This window comes from Syngnathus leptorhynchus, chromosome 15 (genome assembly GCF_054491065.1).
Source record: "Syngnathus leptorhynchus isolate UIUO chromosome 15, UIUO_Slep, whole genome shotgun sequence".
NCBI lineage: Eukaryota > Metazoa > Chordata > Actinopteri > Syngnathiformes > Syngnathidae > Syngnathus > Syngnathus leptorhynchus.
The window spans coordinates 8,930,035-8,949,806 of record NC_141209.1 but is presented as its reverse complement, the minus strand read 5'-3'; the positions used below and the strand labels follow the sequence as shown (position 1 = coordinate 8,949,806).

The 19,772-nt window shown below is 47.2% G+C and overlaps 2 protein-coding genes across 2 annotated transcripts; one reads left to right on the top strand and one right to left on the bottom strand.

Moving 5' to 3' along the window:
* Positions 1-57: 57 nt before the first annotated feature.
* On the bottom strand, positions 58-19,756 carry LOC147045555 (otoferlin-like). Its single transcript, XM_085932674.1, has 44 exons — positions 19,556-19,756; positions 18,550-18,704; positions 13,769-13,926; positions 12,072-12,138; positions 11,845-11,971; positions 11,666-11,720; positions 11,471-11,602; positions 11,286-11,348; positions 11,121-11,205; positions 10,838-10,997; positions 10,585-10,771; positions 10,279-10,465; positions 9,988-10,211; positions 9,597-9,705; positions 9,298-9,475; positions 9,097-9,217; positions 8,921-9,021; positions 8,750-8,840; positions 8,555-8,671; positions 8,332-8,484; positions 8,069-8,258; positions 7,843-7,967; positions 7,573-7,707; positions 6,446-6,607; positions 6,122-6,241; positions 5,842-6,003; positions 5,449-5,611; positions 4,178-4,251; positions 4,053-4,079; positions 3,843-3,974; positions 3,694-3,766; positions 3,360-3,448; positions 3,139-3,276; positions 2,931-3,056; positions 2,679-2,806; positions 2,442-2,612; positions 2,149-2,309; positions 1,942-2,084; positions 1,778-1,866; positions 1,607-1,705; positions 1,267-1,508; positions 970-1,148; positions 676-776; positions 58-530 (listed from the first exon to the last, which is right to left on the bottom strand). The coding sequence occupies exons 4-44, from the start codon at positions 12,115-12,117 to the stop codon at positions 350-352; spliced, it is 5,346 nt and encodes a 1,781-aa protein (XP_085788800.1). The 5' UTR covers positions 12,118-12,138; positions 13,769-13,926; positions 18,550-18,704; positions 19,556-19,756; the 3' UTR covers positions 58-349.
* Positions 14,565-18,955, top strand: LOC147045556 (uncharacterized). The gene is made up of 14 exons (XM_085932549.1): positions 14,565-14,628; positions 14,804-14,878; positions 14,956-15,119; positions 15,300-15,399; positions 15,513-15,629; positions 15,818-16,236; positions 16,730-16,857; positions 16,922-17,130; positions 17,204-17,369; positions 17,436-17,604; positions 18,141-18,245; positions 18,384-18,434; positions 18,525-18,735; positions 18,945-18,955. Exons 1-14 carry the CDS (start codon positions 14,565-14,567, stop codon positions 18,953-18,955), a joined length of 1,989 nt encoding a protein of 662 aa, XP_085788675.1.
* Positions 19,757-19,772: the final 16 nt, after the last annotated feature.

The following is a 19,772-nucleotide window of genomic DNA, read 5'->3' as shown; positions in this document are numbered from 1 at the left end:
GGGCTGAATCTTATCATCTCAACAACAAAACTGCACATTTTCTTAAAGTATCTTTTAGGTAATTTATTCACAAATTTCAAATATCATACAATGCACAGCCCGGCTTTTTCCTGCCCCATACAAACAACATGAGGGGGAAAAAAAACATTGTTCAAGCGACAAAATAGAAATTGTGGACCAAAGCCAAACACTTGAAAGGTGCAAAATATGACAGAACACCACATTTCACATCAATTGAAGTCTCGTCAAAATGTCTACAACTAATGTCACAAATGGCATGCCATTTTTTCCTCAGAGAAAAACATTTCAACACCCCACCCCCCCAAACATAATTGTAATAATGACGAAGTCAAGCTCCTAACATTTTCTTCACCATGTAACCGGGCATGTTGTAGAGAAAAAGCGCCAAGATGGCCAGAACCAGCAGAGCACAGACGATCTTGATGGTGAGCCAGCGGTACTGGTCGCACACTAGGTGCTTGGCTGCCTTTAGGGGGATCAGGAACCACAGGAGGGCAATGTCTGGACGGCTGGGGGCACACACGCGGTTAGAACCAATTTATAGAACACAAGGTAATAATGTCATTGTACGTATGATCAATAAATTATAGCGGTTAAGGAGATGGAGCACTAAATTGCTCATCCATTGTGCAGAAAACAGAAGTTCCTTCATACTTGGGTTTCTCCAGAGGTTCAGGCTCATTGCGTCCTTCGCCGGCCGGACATTTTTCTGCCTCTTCGCCGGTCAGAAGGTGAAGCTCTGCTTCCACTTTGCCCTGGAACGACACGCAAAAACATGGCTCATGTGATAAAAATTGCAATGTGAGAGTCAAACAAACTGACTTAGAAGATCCAGTGAAGTTTGCAGATCAAAAGGAAAAGCTGAGGACTCACGAAACAGACTCACCAGAGAAAAAACTGAAAACTGTTATTGATGAAGTACATGAGCAGGAGAAGTTGAACACCTACCGTGAGTTCAAACTCGTCGTCCTCGTTGCGGGCCACAAAAGGCCACCATCCTTTGATCCTCTTCTGCTTGAAGATGGACACGGCGGGCATTTCTGCCTCGTTGGTCACCATCTCGATGGTGCACTGCTTGGCCGATTTTGCGCCGCGCGGGAAGCGGTTCAGGTCCAGCTCGATCGCACCTGTTAGCATGTTAACGTGTTGTGGGCTTGACAAAAGAGAACGCTTTGCGTGGCTCTTGGCCCTGATGGACGTTAACGTCTGATCTGCCTATCTCATCGAAGACGGTTCAGAGGTTACCTAGAAAGTCGTCGGCAGAGAAGTGGTCGGCATCCCACACTTGCAGGTTGAGGCGGGCTGGAATTTTGTACTCTGTCTCGTCCCAGGCGAACATGGACTCCTTCTTGGAGATGACGATCTTCTCCTCGGCCATCAGGTAGTCGAAGGGGTAGATGAAGCGCCAGTTGAAGTTGCCCTCACCAGTGATGGAGTGGTAGTGGACATCTGTGTCCTGCTTGTCCTCCTGCTGGCCCTTGAGCCAGCTGCACCGGGAAAGAAAGAGGAGAACTCAATCCTAAAAAAAAAAAAAACAACCAAGGTGGTCCGTTAGGAGCTAAAACTCCAAAGCTGGTCGTTTTACCCTCTGACGAAAATGTCGCTGGACTTCTCTCCAGTGAAGATGTCATCGTCCTCCAAGACCACTTCGTCCGTGTTCCAAATGATAACCCGCAGCTCAAACCTGAAGAGGAATCAAAACGGCTTCGCTGGGTGCCACAATATGTGTTGAGCATAAGAAAGATCTTAAATGTACTTCTTTGGTTTCCTGGGTGCGATGTCCAGGGCGGGACCAGGTGCCGTCATGTCCTTGGGGAACATGTCCACCCACATCTCAATTCTGCCCTGAGGATGAAAAGTGACCGCCAAAGTCACCAACCAGCAAAAACCGATGAAGATGCAAAGTGACCGGTCGCCTACTTGTTCGAGTCCCGGTTTGTCCGGGTGCAGGAGCGGCCTGTTCTCCACATGCTCTGGCACCAGTTTGCAGCCCACCCGCGGGATCTCCTCCCAGTGATTGAGCACGGTCAGTGCCAGGTGCTCATTGGTCTGCTTCTTCAGGCCTGACCGCAATGTTGTTTTTCTTTAGCATTTGGAAACCAGCGCGACAATAAGTAGAAGCATTACCGTTTTCATCCTCAAGCTCAGTGGGTGCCATGAAGACGCAGTTCTCCACTTTGACCCGCCCGCCGGGCCCGTAGTGAGGCCCGTCCAGTTTGCCGTCCTTGCATAGCTTGGCCAGGATCTGCGTGGGCTTCATGGGGTCCCTCCAGATGTTGTAACCATGCCTACGGAGCAGAAACACACAAAGTGTGCACGCACGGGCAGCCTAAACTGAGTTTTAATATTTTGGGCTCTGCACTGTTCCTCAAAATAGTGAAGCCAGGCTGGCATAAGGTCAAACGGCGCCAGTTGCTTACGTGGCGTAGCTGGAGGTGATGCCGCAGGTGGCCCTGTGCTTGCTGTAGAAGCGGTTCTCCAGGTCCAGCTTGGTCTCGCCGATCAGGTCGTCAGTGCCCACCAGATCCCAGTCGTAGATGGACACGGTGAGGGTGGAGTCCATGGGGAACGTGGCCTCGATGTCGAATGACCTGCGGGACGGAAGGACAGGCGGCGTGAGAATGCTGCTTTCAAAGTGGTGCAGATTTTGTCCTTACTTTCCAAAAAGTGGATTGAGCTGCTTGGAGATGTAGTTCTCCTTATCCTTCACTTCGTTCTTCCCCAGTTTGATGACGATGTACGGATCGGCTTTGCCGTTGATGTCCGCCGGGTGAAGATCGGTCGCCTGCCGCCACAGAGCTATTTTATTCCTTTATCTTTTAAGCAGCCATCCATCGAAAGGATGGAGGTCAAACTCGCACAAACAAGATTGGGACCTAATTATAATCATGATTCGGATGCTGACTTACCCTGATGACGTAAACCCGCACCAGGACGTTGATAGGATCATTGTGCGGAATATTCTGGAACATGCCCATGTTGGAGTCAAAGTCTCTGGGCAGGTCATCTGTCACTTTGTACATGCACAGCGAGCCCTTTTGTGAGATGGAAATGTAAATTTCAAGCTTAGGAAAAAGCGGGAAGTGGTTTTTTTTTTTTTTTTTCAATTGAGCTCACTTTGAATTTGCCAACAATCCTGTCTTCATCTGAGCCGTTCTGGTCGTCATCGTCGCCGCCTTTCCCCCTGAAGAGGTTGAAACTGTGTAGCCAGTCCTCAAAGTTGTCAAATTCACTCTCCAGCTCTTTGGGGTACACCTTATGGGACAAGAAAAATGTTTTTATAAAAAATAATAATAATAATTTGATCAGACGGCAGTGCGTTCAATAACGTTGCCTACTTTGAGCTCGTCCAGCTTTGGCTTTTTCTTCTCGGCCGGTTCGAATGTGGCTTTTTTCCTGTCCTTCTTCCCTTTGCCCCTCCTGTTGCCTTTTACAGGAGAATTAGCCATATTTTAGTCCAGTGATTGTCAACCGGTGGTCTGCGGCCCTCTAGTGGTCCGTGACAGTATTGCAGGTGGTCCGCAAAGTTAGAAATGGATAATTGTAACATTTTTAAAACAAAAATTTATTTCTGATGTAGACTTGATTTATTTTCCAACTAATAGCGACTTATAGTCCAAAAATTACGGAAGTTCTTGTAAAGGCATTTATGAATTTATTTTTGTTTGGTACCTCCACCATCTGCAAGGTCCACATCTTCTTTGTCTTCAGAATCCGACAGCGCCCCCTCTTGACCCTTTAGCGCCTAAAAAGAACAAAGATTAGTTGTAGGCCTTCAACGGCACTATAAGACAAATCCTAAATCTAAATCAAGACAGCACCTCTGTCAGGGTCTCGATGGAGGCAAAATATTTGGACCACCAATCCAGCATGCTCTCATCCAGGCCGTCGTCTTCCAACTCGTCGCCCTTCTTCCTCTTCTTCTTCCTCCCTTTCGCATCCTTGTCGTCGTCCTTTTGTGTGGCAAATGCATTCATTAAACACTTTATGTACATGATCGTAACGCAACGTAATGGCGGCACTCGACTCACCTCAACCTTCACCACGGCCTCTGAGCACTACATGGAACAAGACGAGATATAATTACAACTTTGGCTTGGAGCTTGATGTTTTCGACTTCATTTAAGACTTGAACAGAACAAGAGTGAAAAGTTACCGAATCTAATTTGACCACCGTGTCCACCTTCTTAAAATTGGCCTCAGGTTCCATGTTGACCACGATGATTTCCTCTGAAAGACAACAACATTTCACTGCAAATGCAAAACATGGGTTGCCCCTGTTCCTGCATGGTAGCTTGGGCATGACCGGCAAAGGTACAAATAATTAATCGCTCTTTACGACAGAGCGGTACGAAATATCTGCCTAGCGACAAGTAAACGCTCAAATATTATTTGAGCAGGAACAGGAGCAATCGCATGTATTCGCAACCCAGCCTCATCCTCATCCCTCATCCATCCTCTCACTGTGTCTGGAGGAGATAAAGGCGTGGATGAATCTCAGCTTCCTACAAGTCAACAGCGATAAAACCCAAGCCATGTTATTTGGCACTTCCCATCAGATCCATACCTGCCCAATCACAAGCATCTCATTCGCCGGTCACACAATCCCCCTCTCAGCCACTGTCACCGACCTGGGTGTGATACTGGACTCTCAACTCAACCTAGAGTCACACATAAAACACATCTGCAAAACCTCCTTCTTCCACCTCAGGAACATTTCCAAACTCCGCCCCACACTTACCCTGACAGATGCTGAGAAACTTGTCCACGCCTTTGTCTCCTCCAGGCTAGACTACTGTAACGCACTCCTCATCGGGATCCCTAGCAAGAGCCTCCAGAGGCTCCAGTACATTCAAAACTGCGCTGCTAGGATCCTGATGAGGGTGCGGAAAAGCGACCACATCACACCCATCCTCCGTTCTCTGCACTGGCTCCCCATCAAATTCCGAATAAATTATAAGATCGCCCTCCTCACTCACCAGTGCATCCTCGGACATGCTCCCCCATACCTCAAAGAACTCCTTGCCCCCAAATCTGCCACCCGAAACCTCCGCTCATCCAATTCTCACCTTCTCCATATCCCCAACACCAAGCTGCGTACCATGGGCGACCGGACCTTCTGCCATGCAGCCCCCACACTGTGGAACTCCCTCCCCGACCACCTAAGAGCACCCCAATCCACTGACTCTTTCAAAACCGGACTTAAAACTCACTTCTTTAATTTGGCATTTCTGTGATTCCTGTTTTTATATCCTGGTTGTCGTCCAGTTGTTTTATACTTGTCCTTGCTTTTTATTTTTGTTTTTACTTGCCATGTAGCACTTTGAGATTCCTCCGAATATAAAGTGCGTTATAAATATAATTTATTATTATTATTATTATTATTATTCATGTTCCTGCGGGCTGGCTGGCTGACTCCAATTATACCTGCAGCGGACCAGTTGTTGGCCTGCTTGTCAGAGGGCCTGTAGATGAACTTTCTGAGGCTGGTGACGGCGTTGGAGCCCACCAGGGTGTAGCGGCCAAAAGCCCTGCAGTCTACCACGCGGATGTTGAGAGGTGGGTGAAGCAGCTCGTTCTCCGGCAAATCCTGACGGACGCAAAACATGAACAGGTTTATGCTTATGAACATAAATGCACTTTGAAAGTTGCGACTTTCATAAAGAATTTTGAATTTATTATGTTCCTTCTTTTTTCACACAAATTTATGACTCTCGTCGTGATATTGCAAAAGTCTTTTTTCAGTTACCGATCTACAAACCGAAACTTGTCACTTTGCAACTTTTGGGACATTTTGGACATTTCAGGGCAAGAACGTACGACTTCAAAACACTTGACAAGCGTGCTGAAGTTGGGGTTCTTCTTGTAGTTGGGAATGAGAGCCGACTGAACCCCCTTCCCAGCGCATTCCACGTCCACGCGGGGCCGGTCCACCTGAGCTAGGTTGACCCTCTTTAGGTCCCTCAGACCCCAGAATAAGACCTGGAGGAGCACAGGGAATGGATCATTTGATGGATCCTTTCAACATTCAGTCCTTCCCTAACACTAATTACTACTTTCCTACAATGAAGGGACAAACCACCACAAATGTCTAACATACCTCAATTCGGTACCTGCTGAGAACAGGTCGGATTCCAATGGGAACGGGAAGCAGTGGACCGCGGTCCATGTCTGCGGGACCGTCGATGGGCGGGAGGTCAGCTTTTCCATTAGGGCCAATCTGACAATATAAGAAGAATTTTAAAAAACTAGTTAAAAATATTGATTTTTTTTTTTCAAACAAATAAGAAGATTACAAGCCTACATTTCATTTCTGCTTTGCCCGAAATTGGTTCTAAAAAAGTGAATTTAAAATATAAAAGAAAAAGAACGTAGCCTTCCAATCATTTTTTTGGGGGGGACATTTTGAAAGTTTCTGTCTGACCTGCAGCAGCTCAAAGGCGGCCAGCATCTCTCCGGCCATGCCGTTCCCTCGGTAAATCTGATAGTACTCCAGTTGAGGGGGGAAGCGCGGTGGTTCGTAGTGCTCCTCGGCCATCTTCACCACCGGCTTAGCGAAGGTTCTGCCCATGAAGTCGGCCTTTCCCTGGGGGGGAGCCAGTGAAAGACGTCAATAATAATAATCATCAAGAGGCCACGCTCAAAAAGACATAGGAAGGAATCCTCTTGGTCATTTTCATCTACAAAGAGCAACTACTTGTTGAGGGCTTGACCTAGCGGTCCCAGGTGGGAAAACAAAACTGGACAGATGGGCTCACCATTAGTTCTGTAATGCACACCAAAAATTATTTTCATTCAAAAAAATAAAATCAGCCCCCAAAGCCAGATTCACTTTGCATCCTAAATTAGCAGACCCACAAAAAATCCCTCAAGAAGCATTCCTTTACGGCTAACCTCTTCTGCGGGGTTTTGTGCGATTACTGCCAAATTGGAACCGCATTTACATTTAAGTTGTTGACATTCCATGTGGGCGGAGCCTAGAAAGCTAAGATTAGAGTGCCATCCCAAGGTATTGATGAAACATGGCTCGGGATGCGCATGTTTCCAGGTGGACTCTTCATAACAATGGAAATAAAAATACACAAAGGACAAAAAAGTAGGTTTAAAAAAATAACCAGTGAACTGCAAAACAGACTGACGCCGACACGTGGTCACGCCTAAAAGTGTGTCAGAAGACTTCTCTCTTGCAGTTAGTGGTTATAAGTCAAGAAAAAAAAAAAAACAAGAACACAAAGGAATGCAACAGGCACAAGTTGGTCAGGGACAGTTTTGGCACTTGGTGCGCTTCTTGTTCCTCTTGCATGCCTTTTTTTGTTTGTTCTAACTACACATTTAAATCCAGTGTCACGACATCCAAACATCTCACACTCTACTTATCCAAAAGCGTCGTCCGAAACAATCGCATTGGCAAATGTAAAAAGCAGCAGTCAGCAAAATGCAAATGTGATGGGAGGTACAAAAGGAACGGATCATTATGTCATCACCACCTAAAATGTGACTTAATTAGGTTTACGTGCGCATCTGGTTAGAGTAATCTTCATTTTGCCTCACCACCGTGTCTTGATCGTAGAGCTCGATGACGATGATGGGAGGGTCGTCTCGTAGCTCGCCGGCCTCGCCAAACAACTCCACGTTCTCGAAAAGCAGCAGCTGATCCCACGTCGGGCACAGCGTCTCCGGCAGCACCTGTCGTGTCCAAAAATTTGTTTGCATTTTCAAGTCCAACACATTGAATCCTTTTTGTCTTTGAAGTAGAATTTTCTTTTCAATGAAAAATGGAAATGATCATCTCAGAAATGTTGCTGTCAGTGTGGCGCTCACCTCAGTGACTTGGCTTTGGGTGGAGAAGAAAACACGCGCAAATGGATCCGACAGTCCGGTACTGTCGGCAGCAAAGAGGCTGCGTGCTTGGTACATGTGCACCCTCAGCTGGAAGATTTGCTTCACTACACACACATACAAGCTTAATCTGTGTAACATCCACCTTCAGACATTTTTAGTTGAAACGTAAGCAAAAAGCATATGATGTTTTTTCCAGGTGTCTTACTCATGTATGTGAGGCTGATGGGCGGCGAGAGGGGCATGCCGGGCCCTTTGGAGAGCCGATTCTCCTCGAATCCGTTGGGAAGTCCGCACAGGTAGTCTTTACGTTGGCGGTTCAGGCCCAGCCACAAGTAAATCTCAATCTTCGACTGCACCGTCCAGCCCGCCGGGCCGAAACCTCGCTTCCCCGGGATCTTGAAAGAGTCATTAAAGTCATTATATTCATAATATTACATTTTTAAAAGCCAATGCATGTGTGAAGCGCACCCGCAGGAAGATGGTTTTGATTTTGCCGCAGTCCTTGCCTCGCTCCTCGTCCATGCCTGAGTACAAAATGTCCTTGGATGCGACGCGAGCGTACGCGATGCGCTTCCCGTTGCTGATCATCCAAATGAAGACGTCGGGGACGCTGTGTTGAGGCTGCCGGACACAAACATCATTTGCCGTGTGCACACAAATTTGGGGATAAAAAGTGTACGTTACATCTTACTTCGTCGGCCAGGAATCGGAGCTTCTGGAGGAAGTGCTGAGTCAGCTTGACCTTCTCCCGCACCGTGCTCTTCTTCACCTGAGAGCGCATGGCTTTGGCCTGCTGTCCCACGGCCTCCTGCCAAGGCAGATTGGAGTCACGTTTACATTCAATCAATTTGATCAAACCAAAGCAAAGAGAATAAAAGTCCAGTACCACTTCGGCCATGCACAGTTTCAGCCGCTCCCTGTCCAGTTTGGTTTTGCCCGTCAGGTTTTGGTCCGTATTTGCCAGCACCAGAAACTGACTGAATGGACAAAAGTCTTCATTGAAATTTTTCTCATGGTGACTTTGGTGATGATTGGCTCATTCTGCGGGTGTCTGGACCTGCATCTCTGGCCCAGGTCCTCTAGGACGCCCCTCAGCCTCCGCTCGGGGTAGGCCTTCTCCGTCTTGATGATCTCTTGCACATCGTTCAGACCTTCCTCCTGTGCGAAAAGAAAAAAAACGGCGTTGTGTCAAAGCTTGTCTTGTGGCCGAGCGTAGCCAAGAGCGCCGCTTGCCAGTTTGTCGGCAATGTTGTCGATGATGTTGGCGTTGTACAGCCGCCGCCGCTGGTCCTGCCACCAACTCTTGATGTAGATGCAGGGCTTGCGCTCAAAGTACGGCAGATGGAAGTAGTTGCTGCAAGGCGGCAAATCCAACACGGAGGTTCAGGGCGGGGGTTCAGAAGGTTGAAAATCGGACGGTTAGCTCCTGCCGACCGGTCAGTGACGACGGGTTTCATGGGCGGAGTGGTCGCCACAGAGGCCACGTCGCCGTCGTCGTCCAGCTCGTCCTCACTGGAATCCCGTACGAGTTCCATCTCCTCCTCGCCGTCAGCTTTCTTCTTTCCTTGCGATTTGGACTGGTTGGCACCATCCAGCTCATCGCCATAGTAACCTGAGGAGCGGCAGTGGAATAAAAATGAATTAAAAAAAGATTTTTTTTTAAATCGGTCGATAGAATTCACTCGAACAGAATTGCAATAAATAAAATGGACTGAAATGAGGTCGTCCAATACCTATGGTGACCTCAAAGTTGATGGGCTTGTCGCCAATCTTCCTGTCAATCATGGTGGCCTCCAGGAAGGAGCCAAAGAGGAAGAATTCCTCAATCTTCCCGGTCGCGTTCTGCCAAACAAACAAACAATGCAAACCGTCGTGTGTCCATGATGAAGGCGTAATCTTCAGAATAGGCCAATTTGGAAAGGTACAGGTTGGGCGTGGCCTAAATCAGGAGCTGGAGTCTGTTCATGGCCGTGTGAGCATCTGGGCGTGAGCTGTGGCCTATAGCAGCTCCTTATAAGTGTTGGACTGCTTGTTCCGTTTCATAAAATAAAATTATTGCTATGCAAAACAAAACAAAAACTCCAAAAATGTGTAAGTTAGGGAACTTGTAAGTCAAGGTAGCACCTCTGAGATGTTGGGGATGCCCTCCAGCTGCACTTCTGTGCAGCTGGAGGTGTCGGGCGAGGAGGGGTCCAGGATCTCCACCGACAGGCTGATAAGCAGGCGCGCCCTGAAGGACACGCCCTCGCCCAGACCCTCGTTCAGCTCCTGGTACTCGTCCATTAGTGTGTAAGTGCGCGTGGAGCCGTACATGTTGACCCAGGCGGGGCCCAGCGTGGGGAGGAAGCCTGGAAGGAGGGCAACAAAGCGCTTGGTGGTGAGAGGTTGGAGTTGTGCACATCCAACGGCGCTCACCTTTGTCCCCGTCGTTGGAGATCTTCCTCAAATCCAGGAAATGCGTCCCCATGGCCACGTCATTTACTTTGTCCGAGTCTCGGATTTGGATCTTCATGCGCTTGCACAGCGGCGGGAACATCTCAGTGAATACAATCTGCTCGTTCCAGATAGGCTCGTAGCAGCTCTTCTGAACCGACGTCTTACCCTGGAAACACACTTGAAATGAAAATGTGTCTGGCTGCCTGGTGCAAGATGACATCCTGTCATTCGAGTGTTGTCAAGGAACTGGATTTTGGTGGCATTCTAAAGGAGCGAACTTGGTACCTTCTGCCCGGCAAACTGCACTTGCACGTAGGGGTCCACCAGGTCTTTATTCTCCCCGATGAAGGCCTTCTTAACGTTGGCCATGATGCTGGTGTTCATCCTGGGCAGCCCCTCGGCCCTGTACACCTTCAGGTAGTAGCGGGCCCACTGGCGCTCCGCCGGGACCCCCTCCGGGATCAGCAGGTTGCTGGGCGGAGGGGAAAAAAAACATGGTCAGCCGAAACGGGGCGTTGAGTTGATTAGATGACCTTACCCCTCGATGTCGTCTTCGTCCGACTCGCTAGACTTGTGGGGGGTCTTGATGGTGTCCCCCTTGGCCACCACGGCCACGTCGCACTTGATGTAACCCTTGCAACCAGCCATGATGTCATCTGGGTCGGACAGCAGGGCCCACTTGTGGTTAAACTGGTGGTCTATGACGGGGAAAGAGGAAAACAAAAATGATTACCATTTTGAGGCATCTGAGGATAATTAGGTCAACACAAATGGCCGCGATAAAAGTAATATCAAATAATTGAGCCAAATCACCAAATCACCTGGTTGGGAGTAAATGGTGCCGACGTCCATTTTAAAAGTCCCCACCAGCGTTCCGCTTCGCAGGAGGTTTTTGGAGTGGATGACCTGTTGAAGAAGAAAGACTTCAAACTTTTGACACTTTTATACTAACAAAAAAAAAATGAGGAAGCACAACATGCACTTACAGACAACTTGAGAATCTTGTCAAACATCACATCCGGAGGGACGTGGAAGTCAAAAACAAAATACTGCAAAATGAAAATCAAAACGTTAGCAACATCAAAGTTCATACGTGTGTGTGTGTTTGTGTGCAAGTGCGTGCGTGTGTGCGTGTGTGCATGTATGTGTGTGTTTTCTCATCTCAACTGGCCTCGTTGTAGTAAGGACAGTTGGTAGACTCCTTCATGGACGTGTACTTCTTTTCCTCCCCGATCTCTACGCACACCATGGGGTCCATGTTGAGGCCCACCAGCTGCCGGGCCTCGATCACAGTCACACTCACCTGCAATCAAATATATTATTTTAAGGCAATGTAGTCCAACCTGTGTGATATCTTGAGTCTTACTTGGTAATCCACAGGCCGTCCGGTACTGGGCTCCATCTTGATGTCAGGTTTGGACCTGTGTATCATAGAACTCGGTCAACACGTGTTTGTGGCCATTTTTTGGCTTTTGGTCAAAAGAGAGCTGACTTATACCTTCTAAACATTATCTTAACATATTGTGGTTAAACGTGTATTTAAACCTCTTGTTGGACACATTGGTAGTGACGGCGGTGACTGAGGCCAGCGAGACAGTGTCCGGGTCCAAGTGTCCTCCCATGAATGTTGCCTGCCGGTCCAGGTTCTGTGTTTCCAGGATAGCCGCCTCATCTAAACGAAAAAAACATGGAACCCGGTTCAACTGTACTGCTAATATGCAAAAAACAAAAAATGTCCACTCTTGACCTTTTTGCTTCTCATTGGTCCATACCTCCATTCTTGTCCTGCTTGTGTCCACGGTGCTTACTGCGCTTCATGATTCAAACTCTGCACTTGACCTGGTTTTGACAGAAATGTTCATGTTGTAGAAGAGCGATTCTCAAAGTGTAAGAAAACGAGTCTTGTCGTATTGCCTGTCGACATGTATTGCTTCACAGTTTGTGTTCAAATCTCAATTCAAATACTATGGCTGCGGCCCGCAAGCCAAAGTCTCAGTTTGGAAACACGTTCTATATAAATGCCAATGTAGGGTTGCCGCGCCCTGCTTCGGCCATGAAAAGGTCTTTGAATTATTCAAAGGTGTTGGCATGATCATTACAAGGGATACATTTCATATGTATTGTGAACAAAAAAAAAGACAATGCCACAAAACTGTTAATGCACAAAACTAATGCAGACCATTTAACTCGCTGAGTGAGTTGAATGTAAGCTAACTTTGAAATACAACAATTCGACCGCATCGCTACTTGTGTCATAATTCAAAAGTGTGAATGATACATACCAGTTACTCCCGTGATGCGTCGTCTGCACCAAGACTTTAACGTTCCCCTCAAATGAAGTAAAAAAATAATATTTTTTTTAAAGTCTACAAGAACATTTTGGACGCAACAAAACGCGCAATACGAATGAGCTTGACGAGCGGTCTCGGAGAGATGTGATCCGTGCCAGATGAATTGTGCATGAGCACCAGCCGAACACGACACTTGTAACTATAACTTGGAGATGGCCAGTGACCAATCAGCGCACGCCACACACACAAAAGGCCACTCGACCAGATAAAAGTGCTGATTAAAAAATGAATGTTATCGACGCAAGTATAACATCATCAAGAAATGACAACTTTTTTTTTAACTAGGCACAGTAGCCCTCGACCTCAAACTGTAGGGGCACAAGTAGAACATTTCGGGGCAAACTTGAATCTCAAATTGATTTGTTGAGTAAATATTCACATTTCTATTCATTTTTGGAACAAAGGTGTCACTTTTGGCGACTCTCAAGTTTGGGGGATTTGATATTTAACCGTGCTTTAAAATTGTGATTTGGTGAGGTATTGAATTGAATCCGTGGTGTCACGTTCCAAAAATTCCCAAAAAAAGAAAATAACTAAAAATTAAAAAGGAACATTGTACACACCCAAAAAGTAGTGGAAATATCAGATGAAGGTATGAAAACAAAATTGGTGACAGAGTTGCCTGAGGCAGCCCGTCTTGAAGGCGGCCTGCTCCATGTCATCGTCTCATCAATTACACATACGCGCTAAGTCTTAAGTTGCCGGTGTCCGATGAAACAGCGCTCAATTATTCACACCTTACACTTGCCGTCACTCAATCACTCAGTGACACACATAATGACAATTATGATGACTGTCATTATCCCTCTGGGTATCTCATCGCACATCTCTCATTTGGGTTCTTCTGAACATTTGAGATGATCATATTGAATAGCTGTTGTTTGAGCTCACATGGACGCTGCTAGCTTGCGTTGCTTTGTCCACTCTGTCGCTCTTAATTACTTTGCTCAACAGTGCTGCTGTCGACAAAAGCGCCCGTGCGCTTCAAACTGCGATCATGAAAATGACTTAAATACAATGATGGAATATTTTGTTACTCCTCATCACTATTTTTAAGTTTTTTTTTTTCCTTTTTAACCACACATGGTTGGGTCATGGAGGCAAGTGTGCAATCTTACTTCAAGTCCGCAGCTTGCTTATTTGTGCTCTGCCGATTTTGCATGACGGCCACGGTGTCAGGTGTCCTCGTGACACATTTCAAAAGTGCCATCCAGGTCGGGCAGGTGCAGCTGATCTGAGGGAGGAACGGGCTCCATCGCACCCGCCAGTCACGACCCTAAAAATAAATAAATGACATGTCAGGTATTTCAACGAAACATTTTATAATTCCATAACTTGAATTAAAATGGTATGATTGAGAATTATCATTGGCAACCAGTCCAGGGTGTTGCCCACTTTTCATCCGTGTTAAACATGTGCATTCTAAAATAAAAAAGTTGAGGATGAGTAAAAATGGTAAATGAATGGTTAAAAAAAACAACGACATCTCTGCCTCATCAGCTGAGCAGTTGACGTCATCCAATCTCTGTTGTCATGGTTACGCCCATGACGATGCAGACGAGGGAAAGGCTGCATCCCCGTGGCCACTTCCGCCTTTATGAGTTATTAAAATGACACTGGCTTCAGCCCCCCATCCCCGCCCCTCCCTCGTCCTTGACGAGCGAAAGTAAAGCGGAGCAGCACGCCAGGGAGGAGGAAGGCCTTTTTATAGCTGTCGTACAGTAGCGCAAGTGGAAGAAGAGGAGCTCTGTTCGGTTCGCCGATGGCCGAGCAGCTGACGCAGTGGGGCAGCATCAGACCCCCAGGCTTCTTCAAATAGAAATTGAAAGGAGGAGGAACGAGCGAAGGAGGCGTGCAAAGAAGAAGAGGAGTGCGGAGCCGGAGTCGGTTGTTACGCAAGGCTCCAGAGCCAGCATGCCCGCGCTGAAGAGCATCGCTTCTGCCTGGCAGGGTCCGGTGAGGAGGACCGCGCGTGAAGGTGAGTCCAAACAACCGTGCATGACTCCACATGATGATGTCACACCGTCATCATTGGAAAAAAAACAATAAAACTGGATAACGTCCAACCCGGTGTTTTCCATCACGAGAGCCAGACTGCGTGATGACAACAAGGCAGTAACTGAAAAGAACCGTCATCGTGTCTATCATTGCAGTGGCGAGTGGCACAAATGTGGACGAGAGGCTTAAAGCGGCCCGGGAAAGGAGAGAAGAGCAGCAGAGGTTACTCGGTACGTGGCTTCCTACTCGGAATAGTCCAAATATGTGACGTACTGGGACGAGAAAACGAGTGACGCCATTTCTACAGCCTCGCGGGTGCACAGCAGGTTTGAGCGGGAGCGGCGGGCCAAGCTCCACTATGAGCAGCAACTGCAGGAGCGTCAGAAGAAGCTGCAGGAGCAAAAACTTAAGGAAGACATGAGGCGTGCTGCCGTGGAGGAGAAGCGACAGCAGCGTCTCAAGGAGGAGAAAGTGAGTTTCTAAAATGTCAAGTCATGGCTTGGGCTAACTGAGTCTTCACGTCAAGTCATGCAGACTCGCTACATCATATACATGCTCATGTTAGTCGTCATGTGGTGGAGGATTTTTGACAATAATATTGTACATCCAGCTCACACTGTATGTAGGTGACCGTCTTTTTCCAAATATAAGGAGCGAAATGAATCTGCCGTGCGCCGGACCCAGGAAAAGAGCCAAAGAGCCCAAGAAAACTTCAGCCAAAACGCGAGAGGCAGGAAGCCTACTAAAAACGGTAACACAGGAATCGAACGTGTCTGTGTGTTTTATAACTTTCTATTCTGACGTGGCTTCACTTTTCCTGGCACGTCTAATCTTAAACTCCACGCTGCTCCGTCCACACATTAGCTCCACGTCACATAGTGCTCAGCACATGGGAGAAGAACCTGGTGAGTCGCCTGCTAACCCCCACAAGCTCTTATCTGGCCCGGAGCAAGAGCGCTGTCGATCAGTCGGCAGATGAAGGTACTGACCATGCATCGTGGGAATGGCTTGCCACATTTGTTTTCCGACTAACTACTTCGGCGCTCTTTGATGACTAATGCTTTTCTTCTCCCGCTTTCCTCACACACCTTCCTATTCTGTCCACTCTGCTTCCTTCTAACAACCCCTGCACATTCTCAACGGTCATGCCGATGAACCCCCCGGCTCAGTTGTTCATATTTGTCGCCGTGCAGTTTCCTTTTACTCCACGACCAGTAGCAGCCCAAGCCGTACCCCGCAGAAGCTCCAGGACAACAGGCCACAGATCAAGAGGCCCCCAAATCAGAAACCCCAGATTCAGAAAACCCCAAACCAAAGACTCCAGACTCAGAGGCCCCAGATTCAGAAGCCCCAAATCCAGAGATTACAGAACCAGAAACCACAGAACCAGAAACCCCAAGTCCAAAGATTACAGAACCAGAAACCGCCGATCCAGAAACCCCAAATCCAGAGATTACAAAACCAGAAACCCCAGACCCAGAGACCTGTCATCCAGAAAAGCCAGAACCCGAGACCCCCGACTCAGAGGCCACCACCACCACATCTGAGTCCCAGCCACAGCCAGAGACGAAACACCAGTGGTTTACAGGTGACATTTTGATAGGAACAACAAACATTCACATTTAGAGAGCAGATGACTGATCAGATTATATAGATCAGGGGTGTCAAACTCTTTTTTGTCGTGGGCCGCATCGTAGTTTTCCTCAGAGGGCCATTATGATTGTCAATGTCTACAAAACAAACTGAACTAGTTTTGAAATCAAAGACTTGTAAAAACTGTTCAAATATTTTAAAAAGACAAATGGCCATAAAAATTGCAAGCAATGTCTTTTTTTTTTAAGTGAAGACAATCTGTAATTTTCCAAATGACTCCAAGTTGATGCAAAATTTCTCTTTGCGGGCCACATAAAATGATGTGAAAGCCCCGGGGTATCTGGCCCTGGGGTCTTGAGTTTGACATTTATGCTTTAGATAAGCACTGAAGAAAAGATTGAGGACTGATGTTAAGCATCGCAAGGACTTTGTAAGTTTACGTGCAGGAATATTAATCTTTTTAAAATTCATGACTGTTTTTGGTTCAGCCCAAAGCAACCACGGCACACAACGCTAATAAGAAGACTCCAAACGTGGGTCCGAATGCTCGTTCGCCTCCAAACCACAACGGTGCAACTAAAAAGAGCAGAACAGCGTCGTCGCCATCTCCAGACCGGTAGGTGAACACTATTTATGTAATGGCACAACAAAGCAAAACATCTTTTAATCTCCCTCGGAAGGGCTCACAGGAGATCAAGCCGGCGGCATTCAATCCCTCTTCAACTGGACCTTGAGTCGGTTCCCGAAGAGGACGTTCCAATTTGCAACTCTGCCCTGTCACCTGGCAACTCCAGGCCTGCCAGGGTCTCCGTCGAAGGCAAAATGGAGGACTCATCTGAAACGCTGATCTACGAGCCAGAAGCTGAGAGCAGAACTGCGGGAGATGGCAGTGAGTTCCTACAAGGGAATTGGATCTTGAATGAGATGCGATGATGACAACAGAGGTTGTTTTTCTTCATCAGGTCCTTCCAGGATGCTTTCACCTCCACCCGAAGCCCCGTTAAGGCGCTCGAACAGTACCACTGACCCAGAAGAGGCCTCTCGCTCGTTGGCCGTGAAGAGGCGAGAGGCTCGGCTGCTCAGGGAGCTGGAGGAGCAGGAGAGCTTGGCAGCGGCTGAAGCTGAAAGGTAAGCGCTGAACTGGACCCACAGCTCAGACTCATCTGATTAATTTCCCCTGGCCTCCGCGTCCAGGCGCAGTCGTGAGGAGCTGGAGCGCCACAAGGCTGAGGAGCGAGCCCGACAGCAGGCTGAGACTGAGCGCTTGATTGCGGAAAAGCAAAGACGTGAGGAAGAGGCGCATCGGCGTGCCGAGGAGGAGAGAGCTCAGGCCATGCATGAAGCGGCGCTTCTGCAGAAACAGGTGGGTGCCTCGAGCACAGCCGACATCCCTGAACATAGCTTCACAACAACTATTAAAAACCGGACCGTAGATCAACAAACCTATTTTGGGAATCCAACCTGAACCTGGGGTCTTATCTTGACTTGGCTCCAAACCTAAATCAGAAGTGGAACCCAAGCTCCAAAATGAGCCTGAATCGCAAGTTCATCTGATGTAAAACGACAAGAAACTCATTGCACCATTTCTTCTCGAATTGAGCCATACCATATCAAATCATAATCCCATCGAAAATATGACCAAAAAAAACTTTCAACGTAATTACGAATATGTTTGTACAGCTGTAAAATTGCCAGACCAGACACAGAGGCTGATGATGTGTGATGATAACTCGTCTCATGACTTGCTTCACACAAGCCATGACTTGACTCCACATGCTTAAAATGTGTTTGTCCTTGCTGAACGGTCATTTGGGACTTGCTTAAAACTCCCAATTTACTTGAGATTGAACTTTTATGCCTTGCTCTGACCTGATTAAACCCACACCGTGTCAACTGCAGAGGGAGGAGGAACAAGCTCGAGAGCGGGAGAAAGCTGCCCAGGTGCAGAAGGAGCGTGAGCTGGCCGCGCAGAAAGAGGAAGCAGAACGCCAAGTTCGGAAAAAGGTGATTACCTCAACTTTGCTACCTACACAAAGTCCAAAGTGTCGGAGCCGCGTCTGTTCATCGTACGAGCATTCTATCTCGATTGAATGTTATTCCAAATGCAAGCGTATGACACTCAAAGCTCTTTGGCCCCTGCAGCGACTGGAGGAGATCATGCGGAGAACTAGAAGAACAGTTTCTCCTGACACGGTGAGACTTGGCCAGCAGGGTCTTGTGACCCACACAGACATTGCAGTTCATTGTCTCAAACCGCCTGCTTACTTTTCCTCGTACCCGCAGAAATCAGCGACGGTGAGCATCTTACCCAAGGAGAACAATGAGTCTCCTGTGCAGGATGCCGTCAAGCTCCCGGCAGGTTCCAGGCCCTCGCAGACGCTGATGGATGACAAAGACGCCAATGATGACATGGTGCCTGTGGTGGCCTTCAAAGAGCGCAGGTCTCTCCGGACTCTCACGGGTCTGGAAGACATCCAGACACACCAACGAGCAGGTGAGACATGCATGTCAGCAGATCCAAAATGTCTTGAATGGCCTTTGCTAGTGTGTACGTGGGTTCAAAATGTGTTCCGCCATGATTTTTTCTGCTACATTACTGCTTTTAGATCAACAAATTGATGTGGGAGCACGCTTAATTGCTTAATTATGAATTTCCTCATTCATTGCTGATTCTAATTTTATTTCCCTGCTGTTTATTCGCAGAGGTCATTTGAGCTGCAGATTCTCAGACAAGCGGACGGAAGTCAGCACCATATTGTGAGATCTGCGATAACAGCCATCTTCTCCGTCTGATTTCAAGGAAAATGTCCTTAAAGCATCAATTCCGCACAGCAAGATAATCAATTAATCGTGGCTTTTTTTCCCCGAGACCACATAGCAGTCTTGATCATGGTCGTCTCCGGTGTAGTGACAATCACACCATACTCTTTGGTATTTGTTGCCGTAGAAGCGCTTTTTGTGCAGGTCGCACCATAACACACAATCCCGTCTGTAGTATGAGCAAACACATTTACAAGCTGCTAAAGAACCCTTAAGTAGTTCCCAAAGACTTTGCTTTTTTAAAGTGTTGAATAATGTATTTTTGCACAAATAGCAGTGGCTTTGCTTAACAATATTAATATATGCAATCTATCACAGTAATCTATGGTATTTTATTATTGTTACATGAAAGCGTAAGAAACAAATCAACATGTTACGTTTTGGTCATTTGTTAGCAAATGGGTTCAAATAAACTGTAAAAGTTATGCTATTCATTTAAGGCTATGTCTTTGTTGAGTGTAAATTGTATTAAATTCACAAAATGAGATACCTGCCTATATTGTCTGTCATGTACATTACCACAGCTTTTATCAACCTTCAAGAGCAGGAATACCGATTATAGTCATAAATGGGAAGTAAAAACGTCCAAACCGGTACAAACCGAATACTAAACACTTTTAAACATTATGTCTTTTAAGTCAATTGTTGAATTACAACCCGTTCGACAGCCTCTTAACAGCAGGCTTTGGTATCGTTATCTTGTGCCTGTAA

What these genes read in the sequence shown, in the direction of transcription:
- LOC147045555 (XM_085932674.1), bottom strand. Translation starts at nt 12,117, where the DNA reads ATGAAGCGCAGTAAGCACCGTGGACACAAGCAGGACAAGAATGGAG. An exon ending in CAAAGCTGGACGAGCTCAAA is followed by an intron (nt 3,277 to 3,359) that starts GTAGGCAACGTT and finishes TTGTCCCATAAG; the next exon opens with GTGTACCCCAAAGAGCTGGA. An exon ending in CTCTGCCGACGACTTTCTAG is followed by an intron (nt 1,149 to 1,266) that starts GTAACCTCTGAA and finishes ACATGCTAACAG; the next exon opens with GTGCGATCGAGCTGGACCTG.
- LOC147045556 (XM_085932549.1), top strand. Translation starts at nt 14,565, where the DNA reads ATGCCCGCGCTGAAGAGCATCGCTTCTGCCTGGCAGGGTCCGGTGAGG. An exon ending in CGGCGCTTCTGCAGAAACAG is followed by an intron (nt 17,605 to 18,140) that starts GTGGGTGCCTCG and finishes TGTCAACTGCAG; the next exon opens with AGGGAGGAGGAACAAGCTCG. An exon ending in GAACAGTTTCTCCTGACACG is followed by an intron (nt 18,435 to 18,524) that starts GTGAGACTTGGC and finishes TCGTACCCGCAG; the next exon opens with AAATCAGCGACGGTGAGCAT.